Raw genomic sequence first — 26,351 nt, 5'->3', positions numbered from 1 at the left:
TATTTAGGGAAACCACCTGCAAAAGAAAATACTATAGTTTTTACAATGTGCCCAAAATGTAGATCCAAATTCTCAAATAAAAAAATATAGTCATCAAAAATCTTTAAATCCAGTTTTGAAAAGTTTCACAAACAGAAATACATTTAGGTTGCTGCTTATAGTATTTATTTTCGTCCATCCTAAACTAGAAATAAAAAACTATCAATCCACAATTTTATGCTGTGATTTCTGAGTAAAGGAACAGCTAACTTTTTTGCAAAATGATAACCCAATATCCTAAATTTGTTGCGACAAAAATTTTGTGGATCTATTAACTTTGTGATCCATGATCAATGTTGTATATAGGTACTAAGGCTAGCTGTTATAAATGCTTCTCGTTGCAAAAAAGTCAAGATGGATGAATATTCACAAAATAAAAAACAATAAGTATAAGCGTGACAATATAAGAATAAAAATAAACATACCTTTGTGAACGACTAGCTAGTATGTGCCTAACAAAATAACACTTATTTTTACCGCAATAAAAATGGCATGACTAAGCTTATTGCCCGTAAGCAGGCAAACCATAGAACTATACTACATTAGTGCGTAAACTATATCATTTTGGTACGTTATACCTATTATTGATCAATAAAATATATACGCAGTGATATTGAGGTCTTGTAGAAACAAGTGCGGCTGGTAACATTGGACTGCACTGACATCTTCGCTTCAGCGCGTATTAAATAACAGATTGTTTTATTTATGATAGCACTATCTATGACGGATTTTTGTCAACACAGTAATAAGCATGAAGATAGCAATTAAAAAAGGAAGCATTGAAGCATTTAGCTTTGAGTCATTTTGCTTAATAAAAATAAAGAATCGAGTCGATTTGTTTATAAAGACAATGAAAAGCCAATTCAATTCAATTTTACTGGCAGAATGGACCAATTCAATTTTACAGTTAATTAACAGATACCTGAGAATTAATTCAATTCATTTGTTTGTTTGTTTTATTTCATCAAAAGATATGAAAACAGAAAAAAAGAACAAAAGACATAATGATGAGGCCAAAACTGCGCAGTAGCATTGCTAGTCAAGGCACTGGGCCATTTGGGAGTTGAGCCTGAAGGCTTGCTCAAACAAGTGTGTTAACTCGAGTACCCATTTCTGTTGAATTTTCAAACAAGATGAAAGAATAATGATAACAGTACAAACTAAATAGGTAGTCTGCATTTTAAGCTACTATGACCTTGACCGCTAGCCCAACAAGCGAAATTCAGAAAGCAGTGAACGCAGACAAACTATAGAGTTCAAGGCCAACCAAAGTTAATCATCATGAGCTATAGCTTAAATGAAGAGTCATAACTTGTCTGCACCCTAAAATATCTCTGACCCAAGGCTAACGATGTCAATAAGTTAAAAGAAACCATTTTACACCTACTCATTTAACGAAGACAAAGTTCGGGTGCTACCTTTAGCCATAGGGAAGGAGAATCTGACTTAAGCACTAAAAATAGTCACGCCATTTCACAGAAATGCAATTATAGCAAAGAGTGTATCTTTATGAACCTTGGTCCCACCTACCAGAGAAACAAACAAGTCCAATATTCTTGTTATTTAGAAAAGTTCTACACTGCCTTCAACTAGGTTATACAGGACATTTCCAGTAAGTGAACATCTCCACTAGTAGGTGAGTAACTCACTAAAGTCATACCTCGCTTTTTGAGTGCCCCAACATACAAAAAGTTTGAGATTCGAGATTCTGGCAAAAATTTTGAGTGAGTTGTTGCCTTGGGGTGTGATACTAATTTGAGATACAAACCCGTTCTCGATGCGCATTCATTTGAAAAAGTTTTGAAAAGGCCAGCTAAAAGCTATAACGAAAGCAAAACAAAAAGTGCCAAGCCGGAAGATGACAATAAAACATGAAAATGAAGACTTAATAATTAGAATTAATTTTGACGTTAGATTGAAACTTATCTTTAAACTGTGCGTTTAGTCAGTTAAGTTCATTTTAGTTAAACTTAAAGTTTATGTTTTGTTACGAAGCATCACAAAGATGCAGTGTACCGAGCTCGTCGTCGTCAAGTCTTTCAGATCAGCAGCTACAACTGTCTCAAAAATAAGAACTCTATTCAGTAGTGTACATAGCAATATTACATTCTATTGCAGATCATAAGCACTAAATAGGTATTTGTGACTTTGTGAGCTTAGGTGGTTAATTACAATGATTACGATACTTTGCCCATCGTAATATCATATTTTTATGTATTTCTAGATAATGGGAACTGATTACATAGCGCTTACATATTTTATATAGGAAATATCGATTTGAGATACGAGAACATTGACACGCGAGCTCTATCCTAGAGCGCATTAAGTTCGTATGCCGAGGTATGACTTTCCATCACAAGTACGAAACGCAGCAAGACTACCAGCAAACAGATAAAGTAGACTATATGACAAATACCAATTAAAAATAAACTTACACAAAACTCTAGTAGATATTATAAAAAGTATCGGTATTTTTTATCATTTGTGATTGTTTTTGATGTTTGAGGTGATCTGACTGCCAGAATGTTTCAAGATTAAAATAGACAAAGCTTGATCGTGGTTAAAACGTTCAGATTCAAGTGAAAGTCCGATTATGACAACCTATAGCTGCACTTTGGCAAAGAGACCGACAGAATAGAAACACGTAATGCTGCAACTTGAATGAAATAGCTGATATCAATTTTGTTGGCAGCCGGACAAATAGGAACGCCATTTGCCAATTTTTCTTCTGAGCGTTTTAATCGTGATCAAGTATTGTCAATTTTAATCTTGAAACATATCGGTAGTCAAATCACCTCAAACATAAAAAAACCACAAATGATAGAAAAATATGAATACCTTTAGACAAAAGTTAGATAATACTATTAAAATTTATTAAAATCTATTAAAATTTATTAAGATCTATTAAAATTCTGTGTAAGTTAATCTTCAGTAAGGGTGTAAGTTTTAAGGCCTTCTCTGTGAACACCACAATTAGTAAGGAACAGAAACCCATAAAAGGTTCAAATGGATCCAACCAATTATATGTGATACGCAAGTTTGCTGGTGATACACAAGTGTGCAATCTTACCATAGTTTACTTACCATAGTTTACTTACCATAGTTTACTTACCATAGTTTACTTACCATAGTTTATGCGCTTTTAACAGCTTGTGAGTTGATGATTTGTCAACATGAACACGCTTTTTTAGAAAGAACTTTTCTCTCTTGCCTTTGCTTGGCACAGCATACTTTATTTGTGTAGAGTCTTGAGGTAGGTCTTGCCTGCACTTCTCATTCACTACCACCATAGTGGTTATGCTGCGTGGGTTCTGCGGGGAAGCTAGAGTACAACGGGAACTACCGGTTACCCTACTCTGAAGTCCATAACTTTGTGCCCATGGAGACAGCGAGAGGGCTTTTTGAGTTTTATTTAGTTCGAAACTGCGGGTGCTAAAAGAGTCAGAAGATGAGCTGGTAGCACTCTCAGATTGATTGCCGAGGTCAAGAGGTTGGATCGGGTCATTGCTGAGTAGAGGACTGCCTTCCCCACAAGGCGTATCTTCGTCAGACGAGTCTGACATCACTAATTTCACTATCGTTGATTCGTAAGAAGCAGAAAACTTCAAACGTATCTAAAATAAAAATGTGGTGGTTTCATGAGATGTTAAATCTATAAACAGCCAAGCCACCTCATAGTTCCTATCACCAACATATTCACAGCTAAAGAAACTTGATTTGGTAGTTCTTACAGTAGCCAAGAAGTAATCACGTGTAGTCATGGTGAGATGTTCAGAGGTTCTTACAGTAGCCAAGAAGTAATCACGTGTAGTCATGGTGAGATGTTCAGAGGTTCTTACAGTAGCCAAGAAGTAATCACGTGTAGTCATGGTGAGATGTTCAGAGTTTAAACAAGATCTTGTTGTTGAAGAGTGGTTGCTAAATACATTGTCAAGTAAAGATGATGTTGATAGGGCCATGGTTTTGGCTATACCAACAAGGTCATTTTCATATAGACTGACTAATTTTTAATATTTGCTTTTAGTTTAAATATATAGTAACATTTACAATATAAAGTAATAAACGCCACTTTTTTATTGTTTGTACGTCTGTTAGTCTTTGTGAACACGCGTTTCCACAATTTTTGGCTGATTTCATTCAAACTCAACACGCATATGTTCAATCAACGCCTTCCACCAGGTTGCTAAAATATATGGCTTCAAAACTCCATCTGGTTCCTGACAACCAGCCTGTTGAACACCCACCTGCTGGTTATTTGATTAAAAACAAAAGATATCCTGGGCATTGCGAGGCTTGCCGCTAGTAGTTGATAAAAGGCTTGTCAGGTGATCACAAAAGTCAACATCACAAAATCAACTAAAACTAACCTTTTGTTCACTGCTATGTAGGAAGAGACAGCTAATTCTTATGTAATAGTTATATAACCCCTTGAGATGGTTTAATTGATATACTATTGATTATGAACAAATAAACCAAAGTTTGGATCTTGTGTGCGTGGTCCATCATGAGTGGGTCATCGTGTGTGAGTCATAACCCTGATAATTATTTTTAAAAAAGAATAGCAATAATGAAACCTTCAAATTCAATGCGTGAGTGAAGGCTTCATTATGACTCTTAGAGCAACAATTGTCTCCTCCTGGATGCTCATAGCCAAGAGAACACAACTTATGACTCCTCGTTACACTGTTTTACATCATTGTTGGTTTTTAAGCAGCTGCTCAAGTGTAACTTGATTTATTTATTGCAGCAGGTTTATTATGAGATCTGATCGTGTAAGCATAAAATTGAAAACAATGTAAAAAATGGTAAAATTTAAAAACATTTGACACTTTAGGAGCATTTTACTAAAAGAGTTGTATAATTTTTTATAAGCATTTTAATATCATAATAATTTTTAATAATTTTTATTTTTGTTATGAATTCCTAATTAATATCATAATAATTTGCAATATTATTCTAATAATTAATTGTAATATAATCATTAATCAGTATGATGGTTGAAATTATAGCAGTGGTTCTTAGTCTGGGTTTTATCGAACGCAAGATGTTGGGTGAGTCAGTCTCAGGGGGTTCATTGGAGGTCATGACACATAAACGATGGGCAACAAATGTTAAAATATTCTGCTATTGCTAAAAAAGCCCAGAACATTTTTATTCCATTTGTTACAACAAATTTTTGCAAGCAATCTTTTTCGAGGATGCTAGACATTAAACCGAAGAAAAGAAACAAATTTTGCTTAGAAAATGAAATGAAAGTGAATTCACGCATTTCTGAACAGCAGAAATTACATTGATTTACAAGGTTATGTCTTTATGAAAATATATGTAATTTGTTGTGAATTCATGCATTGTATTGATTTTGTTCTTTGAATACAAGAAAGTTAATGCACAGTTCATTTTCTGCGCCAAAGAAAACATATCCCGCTGTCTTAAATCGAAAAAACATCATATTATATACATATATTTCAATAGGGAAGAGTTCGGTAAAAGTGCATACAAAACTGATGGAGTTCAGTACAAAAAACAAGGTTAACCACCGCTTTAGAGTAAGTGAGTCTTGTAAATTTCTCCAGCTACATGTACGATTACTTAATCTTAACTGGGGCAAAACTTGATTTACATGATATGAAAATTTAATCATGGAATCAAAATTTTAACTCTTTTGATGGGATCATACATGAAACCAAACTAGCCAGTCCTAAGCTAATAATCGATTGTTAGCATTGTTAGAGCGAAGTAACAAATGCAACCCTCAGCCTGTACATACTGAAGGATAATAAAAGTATTCTCAAGTTCATAACCAACTGTCATCACTCTACTCTTTTTATTTCTATAGCTCAAACAGATATATGTTATAATACCACATTATATGCTCACCTCTAACAACTGGTTTTTGACGCTGTCAGTGATTCTATTTTCTATATCAACAAATCCAGTCAAGATGGTAGCCCGAAGTTGCATAGAAAACTCTCCAACTTTCCTGGAGGAAAAGAGCTGCTGTAAGTCAGCAGCGTTCCTCACCCAATACAGAATAAATCACAAGCTCACCCTCTAGCAGCAGTTAAACAGATATGGGGTTGCAGCTAGTTGGCTTACGCCTGAACAATTCCCTAAAGACCAATGGTTGGCTTGGAGACAAACTCATTCTAGGAAACCAGTTGTTCTTACTCTCAGCCCATATCAATAAGTTATCACGCGTAGACGCAGAGCAACTCATGGTTGGTTAATTCATTTTACTATGAGATTAGATGCACAAACTCAACAACTGGAGCAGGAATTCATACTTGCTCAACCTCTACACTGGGTTCATCTATCATTCCGATAAAAATTTAATGATACCTAAAATACGTCATTCTGGGGCTATATTGCATCACTACGTCTGTGATTTTTTTGCAGTTTCTTGTTTCTTCAGGCTCATCAAATAATACTGTTGTTTACGGTTCTAAATTGTTACTTTGAACAAAGATTTGATAGCCATAAATTGTTTCAATGCTGTATAATCTATACAAATATCGGTGTATTGTCTGTTTGTTAAACCTTAGCTGTGTCCAGCTAGAGCGCTTAAAATCTGTCAAAGAAAACTCTACATGGGACTGGGTTTGATCCCGAGACCTCCAGATCTACAGGCGACAAACTTAACCATTATGCTACACGAAATACTATGGACTCATTGAGCAATTAGTCGTCGCTTGGGGTCAATAACTAGCACAGTGGACCAATATGCGTAACGATCGTAAAGCTGGCTCAAAAAACACGACTAATGTTTTAATAAAGGTTTTAGTAAAGACCTAGCTTTCCAGGTAAGTCACTCAAATTCATTGGGTAGTAATTCTATTACCCAAAGCAATGCAGGGCATTTGGTTAGTCTATGCTAAAAGTCAATCGGTGACATAATTGCTGATATTTCTGGTTAGTTTGAGCTGATCTTTAAAGGTTTCCGTAGAGTCAACTTTCTGTATTTTCTTAAAATAATTGCGACAAAGTTTGTAATGTTTATTATTTTTTTAATCTTTTCCACCATCCTTCAAGCAAGATTAAAAATTTATTTAAACCAACATTTTTAGCCACTGTTTTAGCAAATAGCTACACTAGATGTAATATTGATGACCTTTTAACCTTATTAGCTGGTACTGATGAAATCTAAAATAAATGACAAATAACACCGAAGAGAAAGCCATTGCACAAAAATTGTTTATAGGCATCAAAAATTTATCAGCTGTTTGTGAGACCACAAAGAATTTTCATTCAGCCACTCGTGCTCTGGCACTAGTCTCTACGCATGATTATTGATTATAGGTCTTTAGAGAGCGCTGCCACACAACTGAAGGTCAGTTTGTTGAATAATTATAAAGGTATGGCGTATGTAGCCGTCTGCTAGCCGTAGCTGTCAAAATTGAGTACCATAAACTATAGATGTACAGTTGTCGCTGGAGTTGAACAAACTAGTTTACAAATGGAGATCAATATTAATACGAATATTATATTTTCCTTTTCTACCAAATTTAAGTCTCGTTAAGTAATCATTAAAAGCTTTAAATAAGTAATGCGGGTCATTGTTATTTTTGTATAAAATGACAAACTTAAATGAAAGTCTTTTGAGAAAATGTATTACTACCTACAGGTATAATATCGCTAGCAAGTAAACGACTCCAACGTCATAGACAAATACACTACTAACAGATAACGTTCTTTTACCAATCTATTCTTTGGCAGATACAACACATTTTTACATTAAAATCTTTACCAATATTAAACAAACATAAAACAGTTGAAACATATTTTCAGGCAAGAACTTTAAAAACTGCAAGGAGCAATTATTGTTGCCACCGTTATTGAAACCGAGCTGGCTTGGTGTGGGTAGTTGAGCAGAATATTTTAAGAAATATTTTAAAAGCACCCCAAAAGCAAGTCACCGATGGACCATGCTTTAAGTAAGAGATAAAAAGTGGTGCAAGTCTGTACTCTTTAGTTTGGTCAGTTTAGTGATATTCAATTGGCATCAAGATCAAAAACTAAATTTTTAATCCCTACCAGCCACAAATAAGCAAAAATATTAACATTATCATTAAAGAAATCAAGCTAAAAGGCAATTGACCTGCTAAGTCGATAACTTTACCACTACTCGCAGCCCGTATGTCCAGTTATAACTTTATTACCATAACTGGACATACGGACATGTTTAACAACTACAGTTACCGTCAGATAGCTTTATGCTATCCACATGATTCTTTGAACATCTATTAGTGGCTTATAACTGTCAGTAGACGTCCCGTAATTGGAGGCTTGTCGAACTTAGGCTAACCTCAAACTATCATCATGTATATTGGACTTGCTCTAAGTTTTTTCATTAACACAACATCTTTAATTTAACATACATTGTAATTAATGTTGCCGAACAGCAACTGATTAAATGAGAACAACAACGAAGAGTAATGCAATGCACATTCAGGAGGTGACAACTCCGATTACGAAAAGGTACCGCTTATCTTGAGACCAACACCCTAGAAGCAAGCTGTAGTACTAAAACTATTACTCACCTTTTAGCCGTTCCACGTTGGTGATGTTTACATTCAAACACCGCAAAATAGATTACATCTGTAGTGTCTAAACTTTCTTCCGTGACAAACTCGAGGATCTGCAAAAGCAATCTTAGATTTAAAAAGTCGTCTTTGCTGCATGCATATTGGAGTAGGTGCATGAAGCTCTATTTCTCATAGCTGCTTTGAGAAAAACAGTTGATGAAATTGTGGTTAGTCCACCCACTACTGGTCAAGAATAGGCGGTCACCAAAATATATTTACTGATGTACTAGTATTTGAAGGCTAATAGCTAGGTACCACTTTGAAGCCTGAGATCTTGAAAACTTAGCCCGAGATATTCAAAGAGTTGTTTATCTACCTGACCCTGTCCCGGAGTAAATTTGGCTAAGTAGTTTCGCTTTGTTTTTTTGCACTTTCAGTGTATGTAGGGTTTCCAAAATTTTCTCCCTGTTTCGGAATATGCGCCCAATCTAATTCCAAAGTTTCAAATCAGTTGGGTTGTTAGTTCTTGAAATATCAGTGAAACGCTGAACGCACTTCTAAGCACCAAAAAATAAAAAACGGCTGCGGCTGAACATTACTTTATAATGACAGACTGGTCAAAATTCTTAAAAATGAAGGATCGAAATTCGGCAAAGCAAAAATCTTCTTCTACTCAGCAACAAGAGTTTTACACTAAATCTATTTGTTTTTCTACTCATAACAAATAAACTTACTCTATCAGACTGAGTGTACTGATAATAACAAACTACTCATAACAAACATACACACTCTATCAGACTCAGTGTACTGATAATAACAAACTACTCATAACAAACATACACACTCTATCAGACTCAGTGTACTGATAATAACAAACTACTCATAACAAACATACACACTCTATCAGACTCAGTGTACTGATAATAACAAACTACTCATAACAAACATACACACTCTTTCAGACTCAGTGTACTGATAATAACAAACTAGTCATAACAAACATACACACTCTTTCAGACTCAGTGTACTGATAATAACAAACTACTCATAACAAACATACACACTCTATCAGACTCAGTGTACTGATAATAACAAACTACTCATAACAAACATACACACTCTATCAGACTCAGTGTACTGATAATAACAAACTACTCATAACAAACATACACACTCTATCAGACTCAGTGTACTGATAATAACAAACTACTCATAACAAACATACACACTCTATCAGACTCAGTGTACTGATAATAACAAACTACTCATAACAAACATACACACTCTTTCAGACTCAGTGTACTGATAATAACAAACTAGTCATAACAAACATACACACTCTTTCAGACTCAGTGTACTGATAATAACAAACTACTCATAACAAACATACACACTCTATTAGACTCAGTGTACTGATAATAACAAACTACTCATAACAAACATACACACTCTATCAGACTCAGTGTACTGATAATAACAAACTACTCATAACAAACATACACACTCTTTCAGACTCAGTGTACTGATAATAACAAACTAGTCATAACAAACATACACACTCTTTCAGACTCAGTGTACTGATAATAACAAACTACTCATAACAAACATACACACTCTATCAGATGAGGTTTATAGAAATAATTGTGTTTCTTCAGTTATCTTTAAAACATCACTTCCTTAAAAAAGTGCAACAAACTATCTACTCTATTGGATTTCTGTTTTTTTCAATGAATTTTACAAGCTTCAAAATAATATTCAGTTAAAAAGGAGTTGTGTCCTTCTGTGAGCTTTCACAGTTGATCAAAAGTTGTTGATACAGTCGAGGACTAGGTTTATAAAACTATGCTTCAAGCGTTAAGCAAGTAGAACTGTTGAAAAATGTAGGGGTAGGCAGGATGTTGTATGTCACTCTGTACCTCAAGATTTGAAAAAGTTTTAAAACTTTGACATTACTAGGTGAAACCATTGTTTTTAATTCATAAATTATTCTCGTGAGTTATAATAAAATTTAGTAAATTAACGCAAACCTGTTAATATCGTACAGATAGATGCAATATAGATACGAATACAACTGTTAGCATAGTACAGATAGGTGGAATATTGATACAAATACAGCTGTTAGCATAGTACAGATAGGTAGAATATAGATACGAATACAGCTGTTAGCATTGTGCAGAAAAATGTAATATAGATAATACATCTGTTAGCATACCACAGATATGTTTAATATAGATAAGAATACATTTGTTAGCATAGTACAGATATGCGTAATATAGATAATACAGCTGTTAGCATAGTACAGATAGGTAGAATATAGATACGAATACAGCTGTTAGCATTGTGCAGAAAAATGTAATATAGATAATACATCTGTTAGCATACCACAGATATGTTTAATATAGATAAGAATACATTTGTTAGCATAGTACAGATATGCGTAATATAGATAATACAGCTGTTAGCATAGTACAGATAGGTAGAATATAGATACGAATACAGCTGTTAGCATAGTGCAGAAAAATGTAATATAGATAATACATCTGTTAGCATACCACAGATATGTTTAACATAGATAAGAATACATTTGTTAGCATAGTACAGATATGCGTAATATAGATAATACAACTGTTAGCATAGTGCAGATATGCGTAATATAGATAAGAATACAACTGTTAGCATAGTACAGATATGCGTAATATAGATATGAATACAACTACTAGCATCATACAAATAGTTGTGATACAGATACAAATACAATTTCCTCATCTAAACCTATATTTGTAAATCAAGTTTTAGATCTTTGCCGTTCTCACAATAAGTTAAGCGGATTATCTGAGAGTAAATGTACAGGCAGAATATGTCTGAAAAGCTAACTTTAACATTAGGGAATATTCAAAACAGAATAACTGGCTTCTAGCAATACAGAGAAGATAATGAAAATAGAACAGACCTTTACCTTGGTGTTGTATATAAATGCTACATTATATTATCATGGCAATAATAAAAGTGCAACAGCTGATTTGATCCCTGACCGCAAGAGCTGATGCCCATCACGGAGACAGACTCCAGCATCATTAATAATTAGTACGTATTTGATAGCTGCGGTGAGCAGGCCGGAACAATATCTAATGTAGTGCTATCAGAACTTATATCCTGAATTTCAATTGAGGACTCTAATCAAGCGTTTGGTGTGAAAGATCTACGAATAAACACAAGTGGTTAAAAAGAACAGTTACTATCCAGTATAATTATATTTAACCCATATTTGGAAAACTTACACTTGAACATCATGAATCGGGTGAACCATTCTAATGAGCCTTAATTTAATGAAGTAAGCCTTCTTCAAGCGTTTTGTCACAATCCACACAATCCGGTAAAAAATGCAAATTTGAAAAGAGTAAAACATTCTAATTAATATCAATTAATTCACCCAAATAAGTTGCGCTAAAATCAGTCATACCGTACAACTATGGAAAAAGGTTACAACTAAAACTAGACACATAGATATTAATGGCAACAACTGCAAAACTGTTAAGTGACAATCTAACTGAACGCATTAGAATCAGATATAGATCTGTTTTAGTAGTCGCCGGTTTTACAACTTCAACTTGATTTTGTGGCCGACTACAACACTGAGCCTGTGAATACTGCTGCTGTATAATAGTTATACAAAAATTATAGGTACACACCTAACACTATAAACAGAAATATATTAGATGAAAGAGTGCTCCTTTTTATAGCAACATCAAGCTTTTCATATATATACAGATATACATATAGACATATATATATAAAAAGTTGAAAAGATCAAATGATATTTGATGAAGCCACTATAGTCTTCAGTGCTCTTAAATTCCCTATGCTTTTCATTAGCTAGAAGTATTTCACACACTTTGTGAACAAAAAAGTGAATAGGAGTTCTACTAAACCTTGTATAGAATGCTTAGAAAGTATTAATAAAATATACAATATAATCATTACCCTTTCTAGCTCCATAATGTTACATTTTAGCAAAACGCTCAGGAATTTTAAAAATTCATTTGATACAATTTTAAACCTTTTGATACTGTTTCTGTTGACTTTGACAAAGTGAATCAATAAAGATGTAACAGAAAAATTAACTATTAATGCCATTTAGTGAGAGAGCCAAACTACTTGACTCAGAAAGTGTTTGCAATTGGAAAGCTGAGCTAATTTACCACAAAAGGAAATGACTACCTATTGATTATATCTTATTATCATAGAGTATGTTGCATAAAATGCAAGCATTCCAAATTATACTACATTCATTCTATTATAGAATATGCCATTTACTTGGTTAAACTATAATCAATAGCTTTGTGCAACTTAAATGAGGAGCTAAAAACTGATAAAACTGAGACTCATGGCTCTAGCCTTGAACATTAAAAGACTATAGTAATACTAATTGCAGTACTAATTATAGTACTATAGTATGACTGTAGATTAGTACTACAGTAGTACTACTGCTACTGTAACAGTAGTACTACTATACCACTACAATTAACAGTACAGTTAGTACTAACTGTAGTACTATAGTAGTACCATTGTAGCATTTCTGTAGCACTACTGTAGTACTGCAGTAATATTACTGTAGTGCTAAAGTTAGTACTACAGTAATACTCACTGCAGTACTACATTTAGAACTACTGGAGTACTACTGTAGTACTAACTGTAGTACTTCAATGGTACTACAGTAGTACTATAGTAGTATTACTGTAGTACTACTGTAGTTCCTAACATCATTTAAAACTATACACAGACTACTGATGTAATGCATTTAATCTGATAAGCTGATTGGTTAAATACCTGCTTCTAGCCAGTTTCTGGAGGATTAGGAAAATGATGTCCACCTACCTGATTAAAGGTAGCAGTTCCATAGCTAGTGGAGGCCTCTGATGTTGAGAGACTGAAGCCTGTAACACCAAATACAATTGATATGGTATCCAATCATCTGCCAGGCAGCGCAGAGGGTATCAAATCACATAATTCAATTTTTGTGATTTATATTTGTTCAGCGAGTCACAGTGGAGACATGCCAGCTATTACTAGAGCAATTTATAAAGCACATTACCTACTGGCAAACCTTTGCTCTTTTCCTCTAGTTAAGTCAAATAGTTGCGGATATTGTAGAATTTCTCATTGTATAAATTCTAAACAAAGTATTTTAACTGATTTTTGAGATAGCTTCGATTCAGAGTAGACTAGGTTTACTGGTCGGAGATGCAGAGCCAAATAAAAAAAACTAAACAGATGAACCCGCGTATTTTATTGTTATACTCTAGCACTGTCAATACTTATTTGAGTATAATACTGATATAAAATAGTACAAGAAAAACATTATAGAAGAATGGTAAAGTCTAAATGACAAGTAAAGTAAAAGGTAGGTAGGTAGGTAAGTAGGTAGGTAGGTAGGTAGGTAAAGTCTAAGTACACATATACTCAGAGAAGTCTAGTTACTTTACTCCGCCTAATTATGATATCTGGATAAATAGCATCTACACAATCTTCTTCATATATTTATACATTTATACATTTATATTTATATTTATACACTCATTTATATAAATATACTTTTTTCTATTCATTTTTTATTGTAATCATAGCAACAACAAACTTTATTAAGCCATTATTTGCTAATAATTTAACATTTACATTTAAACACCTTTAAAGTTGTTTTTTTTTCTTACTTTATTTCAACAAAATCTTTTTTCATGATATAAAGTTTGAAAGTTAGAATGGTAACTATTGTTACATTTGTATATGTTAAATAAAAATAAATTTTCTGTGCAAAGACTTTTTTATTACCCGGGCACCGCCAGGCATTCAGCTAGTATATATATAGAAAAAAATAGTTTACCTGTCTAGATCAAATGTAGCTGAAATTATCTTTTTTTAACAGTGACTTCGAAACACTCATTTATATGGTAGAAATGTTTACACCATGCTTTGCAGTTGTGTAATTGAGCTGCAATTTTATGAATCAACACATTATATTAAGATTGTTATTTGTAATTAAATTTAATTATAATTAGAAATATAGTATGGAGCACAATGAGTTCCAAAAAATGATCCTAGCTTTTTAGTTGATTAGAGACTGAAATCATTAGTTGATTAACAAACTGGCAGGATGAAACAGAACACTTATTCTTGGAACTTAGGCGGCTATTTACTTATAGTCTCTTGACCTCTTGACCTTTTGTACCTTCTTGACCGAGCATCTCTCTAACCCTGCTACTGATACATCTCAAGAGATTGCAGCTATTTTATATGAACTTACATCTCTTTAAAGTACTTCAATCAGATTTTATTGCAACTGTCTACATCTATATTAATAAATGCCATTTTTTCATTGTTTATCTGCTAGTCTGCGCAAAAGCTATGCATTTTTTAATTGTTTTGGCCAATTTCATTGAAATATCACACACATATTCTGTGCGCCTTCCGCCAGGTCGGTAAGATACGTGTAGTTGGTTTCAAAATTATATCTGGTCCCTAAAAATGGCCTCTTAAAATGGCATCCACCTGCGGACTATCTGATTAAAAAAGAAAGAAATCCTGGGCATCGCCTGACTCATAGAATATATATGCAGTATAATACCTATATATAGTGTATATATAGTATATATATAATATATATATAGTATATATATAGTATATATATATACTGTATTTATATGCAGTACATATATACTGACTCATAGCATAGCAATAAATGTGAGACAAGAAAATAACAGAAACACACAGACACTCAGCTTTGAAGCAGTTTAATAACTTTTACCTTCACAGATATACTTTGAATGTCTACATGAGATCATACACTATAAAATATAAATATGTATGCATAAATATATACAGTATATATACTGTATATATATGCTGTATATATACTGTATTTATATGCAGTATATATATACAGTATAAATGTATATATACTGTATTTATATGCACTATATATATACTGTATATATACTGTTTATATACAGTATATATATAGTATATACATACAGTATATATATATATATATATCTATATATTGTATATACAATATACAGTGGTATACTGTATTCAGTGGTACATACCACTACAGTCTAATATAGTTTTGACATCAGAAGTTTGTTAATTAGTAAACAAAATAACAACAAAAAGCAAACGTATAAAATGAAAACAACTCTATGACTAAAATTACAGCTTTTACCATTTTTGATAGCTCACCTCATGGTTGAGAATGACTAAAGTAAAACCTCTGAAAGCAAATTCTGAGAATGACTAAAGTAAAACCTCTGAAAGCAAATTCAACTCATTCGTTGCTTTATTTTAACTTCATTTCAAATATCTATGCAAACCTGATCGCCTGAAGGTTAAAACCATAATTGCTTTTTGTCTAATGAAATGTTTTCTCTTACGAATCTTAGCCATAATACCTTTAAGTCGAACTTCAACTTTCCAAGTTGATTCAGCAGTTTCATGACGGATGTTTCTCAGCTCTTCTATGTTTATCTTTAGAGACATGTTAACTTAACTCCTCTCAGTCTTCCCAAACTTTAATGATAAATGTATTTCAAGTCATAAAACAGAACAACATCTTACTAAATTGGATTTGAAACCATCAACAATGACAAATAAATGATTTAATGATTTAAAATAATTCTCTAAAGTGACCACCAAATACAGGTTGTAGTAGGTAAATATAGCCACTGGCCTTATCTACAACTGAGAGTTGTTTCCCCAGATGACAACATGTTCCAGTAAATACTTTGACAATACTTTGTGCTCAGAGATTAACCCCTACAGTCCTACACCTGAGCTAAATGTGTTACATATCAGACAGTGAATGAAAATTGTGATCAAAAATAGATCAACTTATCACTTATCACAAGTATGACCTTTTGTGGCAGTGAAAAGAACTGAGCTGTTTTAGACAACTAGCATCGCACCAAACATCAGTTAATGGTTTACAAGTGCTGATTATTATTCAACCTTGATGACCTTTTGTTAGCAATAACCATCTGTTAATGATTAATGTAGGATTATTATGTAGGATTACGTGTTAGCGTTAACCATTGTTAGCGTTAACCATCTATTAACCATTAACGTAGAATTATTACGTAAGATTACGTGTTAGCGTTAACCATTGTTAGTGTTAACCAAAGATTGATCTTTTCACGTATATTGTAGATGCATGCAAAACAGTGAATATGTTTTGATGGTTCAGCTGTCTGTTCTATCGCCATATTTTACAGCAAGTTTTTAGAACTATCGTTGAGGTCTTCTGATGATTCCTAAGTACACCACATATTAGGAAACTGTAAAGAAATAAGCAGATGAAATGTCTTCTCTGAGTCACACAATTGATACTAGTGCGATTACATTCGTGAGATTACTCTGTTTTCTGGCTGATTTCAAAGCTGCTTAATAACTCTTTGTAAACAGTTTATCTATATATTGTATACTTTTTTGCAAAGTTTGTGTGTCTGTCCTTCGGCATGTCGGGCTATAGCTACTATAGTCTTAGTATGAAAAATCCGTATCGCAGAAGATTTGATCTCAGACTCTCCCATTCGTCAGTCCAATTCCTTACCAATTAAGCTACACGAGCTTGAAGGATTCATTAGGCGATATATTTCAATATATGGGTGCAAATATGCTACTGCTCTCTGTTACGACGCAACGTCATGGAGAGCATTTGTCGTTTGTTGTCCAAATGTCCAGTTATAGCGTTGAAGATTTAGGAGCAAAAAATTATTTTTACAGTGGATTTGAACTCGGAACGATTATTTCTGCAGACAGGCAAGCTAGCCTACTAAGCCACGTAGCCTACTTGTGATACAATGGTATAATTGTGCACATAGTTATTAAATAACTTAAAATACTTGCGATTGAAGCGCTGGACAAAATACTACTGATTACTAATAGCTTAGCTTATTAGATACTAGATGCCTTAGAGATCATTATGAGTAATGTAACTATTATTAAGCTAGCTTCAAACATGGCGTTTATTATAGTAAATACTTAGACTTAGCTTAAGTTACTAGCTTAAGTTACTTAAATTCATCAGGTAATTATTGTATTACTAGTGCGATGCTGGGCATTTATCTAGTATTTTATACGCGGGTATAGTAGAGGAGACATCTTTGTGATAATCTTGAGATGATCAACACATTTCACTTTACAAGTATATAAGCTAACCTTAGAGCACTCACATGTCCTGCCGCTTTTACCATCAAAGAATTTTGACGGTTATCTAAAAAATCTATATTGAAATTTGAATATGATTTGTTATTTGTCGATGAAAGAGAGTGAATGGTAATGATTGCACTGAAAAGAAATGCAGACCTTTTTAGTTATTATAAATATTCATGTCGGTCAATCTGTGATCTACAGACCTAAAAAGGGGTTTGATGTATTAACTTCATTCACATTTTTTTATATTCCATACTAACATACTACATCCACTATCATGTTTAAGTTGATCAACTTTCTGTTACTACAACCTTCAATTCACTATTCCGACTCCTCTGCAATACCTTTGAATTACTAACTTTTAAAAAACTTTTGTTCAACTCGCTCATAAATTTCTGATTTCTGTTTTTCACTTTGTTTTGGCTTGTAACGAAAAACACCATTTTACTGATGATTACTGATGCTAATAAACAGTTGTACCTACGCATCTGTAAAATGAAAAGATATAAATAAACATAAAGCGAACTGTCTAACTAAAAATATGTTTTTACTGAATGACGTGATACAACCTGTTCATCTACTTGTTTTTTTATAAGATAACATAATCTTTAGATGAAGCCAATAGATTAAAATACTCTAACGCCTCCCTGAAAAGTGATCACTGATTGACTGACATGAATATCTACAGGTATAACAGCTGGAAATACAGGCATTTAAAATACCTTTTTGCAAAGCGGAAAGCGAACAGGTATTACAACTTAAGACTGTATCTCTTGATTAACCATTACCAAAGCTATTAACCATACCAAAGCCTAAATACTTATATTTTAAAAATCAAGTAATAATAATAATAATAGTAATAATAATAATAATAGCCTGCTAATTAAACAAAATTAACAAAAAAGAAACAATATTGGAAATCTCAAAACAGTCAAACAAGCCTTTGATTTGTAAAAGGTAGATAAGGGCCTACAAATTAAACTGCACAATGCAAACTATGAAAATACTAAACAGGTAACATGGTAAGACACTATATTATACTATTAGTTAGCAGTCTCGAGTTCAGACCTGCATGTTTCTTTTAAGTGATTCCGCTATGAAATTAAGTTTCTACTTGAATATCTATTTTTAACTTGAAACAAGATAACATAAGAGTCAAGAATCACACACATACGCAAATAAATATCAATAGATGTGAGCAACCACAAAAAGCCAACTAAACAAAAAATTTATTTAGGACAAACAAATATAGTTTTAATAGTTTGATGGTTTGCAAAAACAATATTCAGTTTAATTGAAATAATATAATAACTACTAACTAAACGATATCATATGCACCAATTCAAACGATGAAAACTACTTTCAACATCGACACTTGCTTTTAATACAGTAATAAAAATTAATCAAGAACATAAAGCCTGTTCTTATATCAAGGTATACACCATATTCACGATAAATTTACCTCGCAGATGTTCAAGTTGTAGGAATAGTGTCTTTTTGCATTTAGCGACAACCATATACTTGCTGCAGTGTTTCACCAAATGCAACAATAGAAACAGCTATTTCAAACATTGCTAAATACAAACACGTGCCAACAGCGTTGCGTTATTGTTTATCCATGAATAACTAACAAAACTAAGTGTATTGTTGAGCAACAAAATACAACAAATAGCAACCTATAGTGAAGCAAGGAAATTAATATGAATAGGAAATTCGTAGAATTGGGTGTTACTTACAGCTGGCTAAACTAACAGAATGTAGCCGCTTGTGCGATAAACACCTTCTTACTAGTGGAAGTGGTTTACCAGTTATGAAAAGGCAAATAGCAGCACTTTGCGGCATTCAACGATGTTTAACTTGTCCGAAGTGCCCACGCAGTGTTGACAACAACCTGAAGATTTAGTCACCTGAAGATAAACAATGATGAGTGGCTGAACATGACTCTATGAATCGACAGAAAGTAATGATAATGAACTTAACTACAATAAGTTACAAGCAGATGGCAAAGTTCTGAGTGTTAAGCGCATTTCCAATTTTGAAATAAGTTTAGGAAAGTGAATTGCACGGCTGCATTGAAACTGACCGTTCAAGAAGAAAAAAATGCTAGGCAAGAATAACCAGGCAAAGATGCAAAATACAGCAACTCCAGTTTTCCGTTTCATAAAATTCATGTCTCGAATGATAGTGTTCAAAAAAGAAGCGATCTAAAAATCTTTAAAAAAATCTAAAATTAAAATGACCCATTCAGCGTAAAGCTTCTTCAGAATTGCTAAAAATAAGAAGTGGCTTGCGATCTTTAGATTGTATCAAAATTACCTGGTGTTTGAGGTGGTTATAAGGTTATAACCATATTATCAGCTGGTTGAGACCACCTAGTCAGACCATTCATAAAATTTGACATAATAAGGCTACAAGACAGTGGGTAATTTCACACCTTGAGAAATTGCTAATGCTCACAAAATATACGGATTAATATGGAAAACCAAAAGAATATTACGCTGTTTCATGGAAATCTAGAGTTGCTTACTCCACTAAGGTCAATCATGACCGGCCCGTTATGTATGAACAGAATATCGCACGCCAAGTTGCAGGCAGCAGTACTATCAGAAATGGCTCAAATGATAAAATCAGAACTACATGTAAAGTTTGTAAACCTAATAGGCTATGGGCCATGGCAGTTTACCTTGCATTTCCACTGCCACCCCCTTTCAGTGGCAATTTCTGCAGCGACTTAGGCTAATTATGGTATGGAGAATTCAAAGGTGAAAAGTTGCCACAGCTGCCATTCCTACTTCTATGAGAAATTTGATAAAAATTATATTTTAGGATTTATCTCCGTGTAAATAGGATTCCTTCCAAAGTATCAGATTTGCAACTTTTATCATAATTATTTGGCAGTAATTTAGAATGTCAGCGATAAAGTCAAAATTCATTTTCTATCTATTTTTGAACATTCCATATATTACGATTTTTACACCGACATGTAAACTATATACATGTATATATGAATATGTACATGTGTATATAATTGTATGGTTTAATAGCTTTATTTTACAAAAAAAATTTCAAAATACTATAATTATGTTTTATAACCTGACACTGATTCATGATTCATCAGTGTCAGGTTATAAAACATAATTATAGTGTTTTGAATATTTTTTGTAAAATAAAGCTATTAAACCATGCAATTATATACACATGTACATATTCGTATATACATGTATACAGTTTACATGTGCGTGTTACAATAGTAGGATATGAAATGTTCGAAAATAGATAAAAGATAAATTTTGACTTTACCACTGACATTCTAAATCACTGCCAAATAATTATGATAAAAGTTGCAAATCTGACGCTTCTATGGAAAGTCTTATTTACAGGGGAGATAAATCTTAAAATATCACTTTTATCAAATTTCTCATAGAAGTGGGAATGGCAGCTGCGGCAACTTTTCAGTTTTGAATTCTCCATACCAAAATTAGTCTAAGTCGCTGCAGAAATTGCCACTGAAAGGGGATTGCAGCGAAACATAATTTCTAGAGCTCTGTTGCCTGCTCGGCCCACAGCTTATAAGGAGTAGTTCACGCTGTATCGCAGTGCGTCAGCTTTAATGTCGCAATAAATTGGTGATTATTTGTGATAACAATGTGCATATTATCACAAGCCCATCCAAATTTCCATCAGCGAATAAGTAGTCAGCGATAGTCCTGCAGCAACTGTCATGAGGAGAATGTTATTTAGCATTTGCATTTGTTTCTCAGTTAGCACTATCAGCTGACAACAGAACGTAATGCGTTTCTTCTGCAGCAGCCAAGTGAAAACAATTTGGAACACAAATAACAAAACCAGATTTTAGAATCAAACTTAAAAAACTGAAACGATGTAAAACTTTTAAAAGAAAAGCCAAGAATTTGGACACAAATATCATGCAAGTTTTAGAAGAAGCTAGAATACTTATCAGCAGTATGGCTGATAGGTATTCAATGATTCAATACAATGTAGTGAATCATTGAATACATGAAAAGGAAAGGTAGATTTTCAAAGTGATGATGGTGTAATGAGGGTATATGCATGTAGATGCGAAAGGTTGACACCTTTAGATATGCCTTCTGAGAAGTTTGCCAAAGCATTTACATATAACAAAGTTGGCAACTAGCAAACATCATTAGCACAGATACCATCTAGGGAAAAGAATTCCGGTGAATAAAATCCACTTGGGAATTCCTTTTATCGCTAGTTGATCATTAATAGTGATGACTCATCTTCTCAACTCGCTGAGACGTCATACGTGTAGACCTCCTCCTAAGCTGAAAAGTTGACTATCTACTATCTGAGAAAACAACTCTACTACTTAAATACTCTAAATGTGATTTATTTGTTGTGGCAAATAATCCAGAACTCCAAAGATATGGAGTTGTTTTCCCACGCATGACAATGAGTGGTTTACATTTTTCAGACAACACGGCAGCCAATAGGTTTGTTAATACTGTATAGCAATCTAAGTTAAATGGTTGATTATGCACATCTAGAGGCTTAGAGTGTTTAAAAGCCTTTAAAGGGCCATCTAAAAACGGTGCCAAATCAAAAGCTAATGGCTAAGAAAACAACATTAATTTCATTGCAAATGCACCTGAATACACACACACGCACGCACGCACGCACACCACGCACACCACGCACACCACGCACACCACGCACACACACGCACGCACGCACACACACACACTTATTATGGAAGTAGCACAAAAAACTGTTAGAAGCATTCTAAACTCGTCTAAAAGCTGGTTGAATGCGCTATTGACCTAATATTTTACCTATTGACCTATTGACCATATCTCAAAAGATGCTGATAAAGTAAACTTTATATGACTGGCAATAGAAGGAACAACTGAACACACCCTCTCCAAGTCAACTGCTAATGAATCCAAAATAGTTTACTGCAACTTAAATACTTTGACAAGAAAGCCTACTATAATAATTGCTGAAAGACTGTAAGTGATTTTGTAAAGATTCTGTAAATTAGCTCAAGTTTGCTGGCATACAGAATATCTCACATGATTTCAAGCTTTATGTGAGTGGCTCAGAGCCTAGCCCCCTCCCCCCCCCCCCGTGTAATAACCCAGTATGTATGACAGATGACTCAACGCACGGAAAAAACTGAGGTTTTAGCAATGTAGTTGAGACAATTATTAGCAAAGAAAGTAAATTAGAAAATAATGCTACTCTTGGCTAATAGCAAGGGAAGATGACTCTCATTTCCTGCGTAAGTGTTATGTCCTGCACACACGCTTGAGCTATTGAGTTGACCTAGCTATTGAAACAATGCACGTTAGATATAAAGCATTAGCAATAATAGATCTAGTTGTTTTCATTTTAACAAATTACAATTTACAGCGCTCTCTTATAATAGCTGGTTCAACTGAACTAGGAAATATTAGCGATACTATGGCCATGGTACAAGCGATTCTATGGCCATGATACAAGCGATGCTATGGCCATGATACAAGCGATGCTATGGCCGTGGTACAAGCGATGCTATGACCATGATACAAGCGATGCTATGACAATGATACAAGTGATGCTATGGCCATGATACAAGCGATGCTATGGCCATGGTACAAGCTATGCTATGGCCATGATACAAGCGATGCTATGGCCATGGTACAAGCGATGCTATGGCCATGATACAAGCGATGCTATGGCCATGGTACAAGCGATGCTATGGCCATGATACAAGCGATGCTATGGCCATGATACAAGCGATGCTATGACCTTGATACAAACGATGCTATGGCCATGGTACAAGCGATGCTATGACCATGATACAAGTTTTTGGCTGTGCAGAAGCAGCTAGTGAAATGCATGTAACCAAAGTTTGGTGGCTACTGGTGGTGTAAACTGCCAACACTTAGTCTTATGATTATTTGAAACGGGGCTTGTGTCATGCCATGAATTTTATACTTCAGCATGATTTGTACCATTTCTGCTAGCCAATTTTCTTGATGAATTACCCTCAACAAAGGCTTTAATATTTGGAATAACTTAATGTTTTTAGCAAAGAAAATGCGCCAGTTTGTACGTCCTTTTTGATCTTATTTAGATTTACTACAACCTAGTACAGAGTATAGAGTACAGAGCAATGTGATATGCATGCAAAGGGAAAGCAAGGAATGAGTGTGCATTCTAGCAAATAGGTTTGTGGATAAAGTTGATTGTTCAGTCTTGAGATAGACTACCTCAATCAGACTTTATTACGAAGTGATGTTGTTGGCTTCAGTATCTTTCAAGCTATGATAGCGACGAGTATCCTGGCAGTCTGGTGTGCCAGAAGAGATCATCAGGTGTGCCGATGAAGTACAGAAAATAACTATAGAGTGTGAGTATCTTAATTACTGTAATGACTATTTGCCCTAGTGAATTTAATATATTCCGTGTAGTTGAATGGTTAAGTTCGCTGCCTCTAGATTTGGAGGTTCCAAGATCAAATCCAGTGCTGTGCAGATTTTTCATTGCTAGATTTTAATTGATGATTTAACAAGCTTTAATGAACGGACAAACGGACAAACACTGAGATTTACATCCTATAAAGTAGGTATAGGTGACACTCTAACACCCGACCAATAGTGACCAATTGGTGCGGGTGTTAGAGTGTCAGCCCACCAAGCTGAAAATTGCAAGAGCCAAACCAGGTTTAAGCAAGATGAAATCAGGTTTATAGGAACTCTTTGACCAACCTCTAACCTTGACTTTGGACAGACATGACTTTTATTATAATAGATGTTATCAGAAAGACACAGTTTTGTTAGGAACCTTAGATTATCAGCCAAGATTCATTCATAGACTAGTTAATATTCAAATTCAAACTAGCAAACTGTCAGTCTAGACACAATCTGACATTGTTTACAATTTATCACGTTGCTCATTCGCTGTATTTTAAGACTCTAATATATGTCATAATATACATGAATGACATGTATATCATGTAATATACTCTATTATTATATATTATTATGTAATACATGACATAGATATAGATTTTAGTTTATTTGATGAACTAAAATAACATCGGTTTAGTTTATTGATGCCACGAATTGCCACAACAGAAATGTCTCCATAAGCAGATTGAGGTATGCTCAAGTAATTTACGTATCAGCAGCAGCTCTAACCCTTAAGTAGTGATTATTACAACGTTTCACTCTACTTAACACCCTACTCAATCTTGCTTTGCATTTATCTTATCATTCAATGTACAGGTTATTATTGGTTATTCGGTGTCGCCTGCAAATAATGAACAACTAACATTCTAGACTAATAGTATGATAGATCAGCTTGGTCGCGCGTTGACATCCGCGACTCATAAAGTCGCGCTGAAGTCGTTCGAGAAATACAGTAATTAAAACAGTTAGTATTTATAATAAAAAAAACTTTTTAAAGTAAAAAATCAAACAAAGAAACAATAATTACGAATTAAGGTTATTCGACTTTTGGAATACAGCAGGCATGCAATGCTAAAGTTTAAGGAGAAATCAAAAAGAAAACTTAAGATAAGGAGTATAACAAAAACAACATAAAAGGTGTCAAGATATATATTATGAGTTGTTATCATGCCAGATATGCTCATTTATAGCCATGTATATTTTGTTGCATCTTTATAAGAAAAACTTTGATCATAGTAGTCGCGGTATTGCTACCATAAAAACCTTAATTATGATAGTAGTCACTATATTGCTACCATAAAATGATAACACTGACAGATAATCAACTTTCAGTACTTGTAGTCAATCTATTGCTACCATGAAAACATTGATCATGATAGTAATCACTCTATTGCTACCATAAATGATAACACTGACAGATAATCAACTTCAGTACTTGTAGTCGATCTATTGCTACCATAAAACATTGATCATGACAGTAGTCACTCTATTGCTACCATAAAAACCTTGATTATGATAGTAGTCACTCTATTGCTACCATAAAAACCTTGATTATGATAGTAGTCACTCTATTGCTACCATAAATGATAACACTGACAGATAATCAACTTCAGTACTTGTAGTCGATCTATTGCTACCATGAAAACATTGATCATGATAGTAATCACTCTATTGCTACCATAAAAACACTGATCATGATAGTAGTCACTCAATTGCTACCATACAATGATAACACTGACAGATAATTAACTTACAGTACTTGTAGTCACTCTATTGCTACCATGAAAACATTGATCATGATAGTAGTCACTCTATTGCTACCATAAAAACCTTGATTATGATAGTAGTCAATCTATTGCAACCATACAATGATAACACTGACAGATAATACACTTATAGTACTTGTAGTCGATCTATTGCTACCATAAAACATTGATCATGATAGTAGTCACTCTATTGCTACCATAAAATGATGACACTGACAGATAATCAACTTACTTGTAGTCTCTATCACAAGTGGTATCCGGTAGGTGCGAGTCTCTCTAGACAATGGCGGTTTGCTTATGACAACTTTTCAGCTCATTACTTAAAAGAATGTATGATAAGGGGAGGTAATCCTTTAAAATGTTTGCAAACAATCACAAATCTCTGA

At 33.8% G+C, this 26,351-nt stretch overlaps 1 protein-coding gene across 1 annotated transcript in view; it reads right to left on the bottom strand.

The window, feature by feature from the left end:
* The window catches only part of LOC137393995 (otoferlin-like), a 48,528-nt gene extending 32,437 nt beyond the window's left edge, over nt 1–16,091 (bottom strand). Inside the window, exons 1-5 of the mRNA XM_068080711.1 lie at nt 15,986–16,091; nt 13,437–13,495; nt 8,577–8,674; nt 5,917–6,019; nt 3,166–3,653 (exon numbers count right to left, since the gene is read on the bottom strand). Coding sequence (XP_067936812.1) covers nt 3,166–3,653; nt 5,917–6,019; nt 8,577–8,674; nt 13,437–13,495; nt 15,986–16,091 — 854 coding nt within the window. The remainder of the gene's footprint in view (nt 1–3,165; nt 3,654–5,916; nt 6,020–8,576; nt 8,675–13,436; nt 13,496–15,985) is intronic.
* Between the last annotated feature and the right edge of the window lie 10,260 nt (nt 16,092–26,351).

The sequence above is a fragment of the Watersipora subatra genome, chromosome 4 (genome assembly GCF_963576615.1).
Source record: "Watersipora subatra chromosome 4, tzWatSuba1.1, whole genome shotgun sequence".
NCBI classification, from domain to species: Eukaryota; Metazoa; Bryozoa; class Gymnolaemata; order Cheilostomatida; family Watersiporidae; genus Watersipora; species Watersipora subatra.
This window is presented reverse-complemented; position numbering and strand designations above follow the sequence as displayed.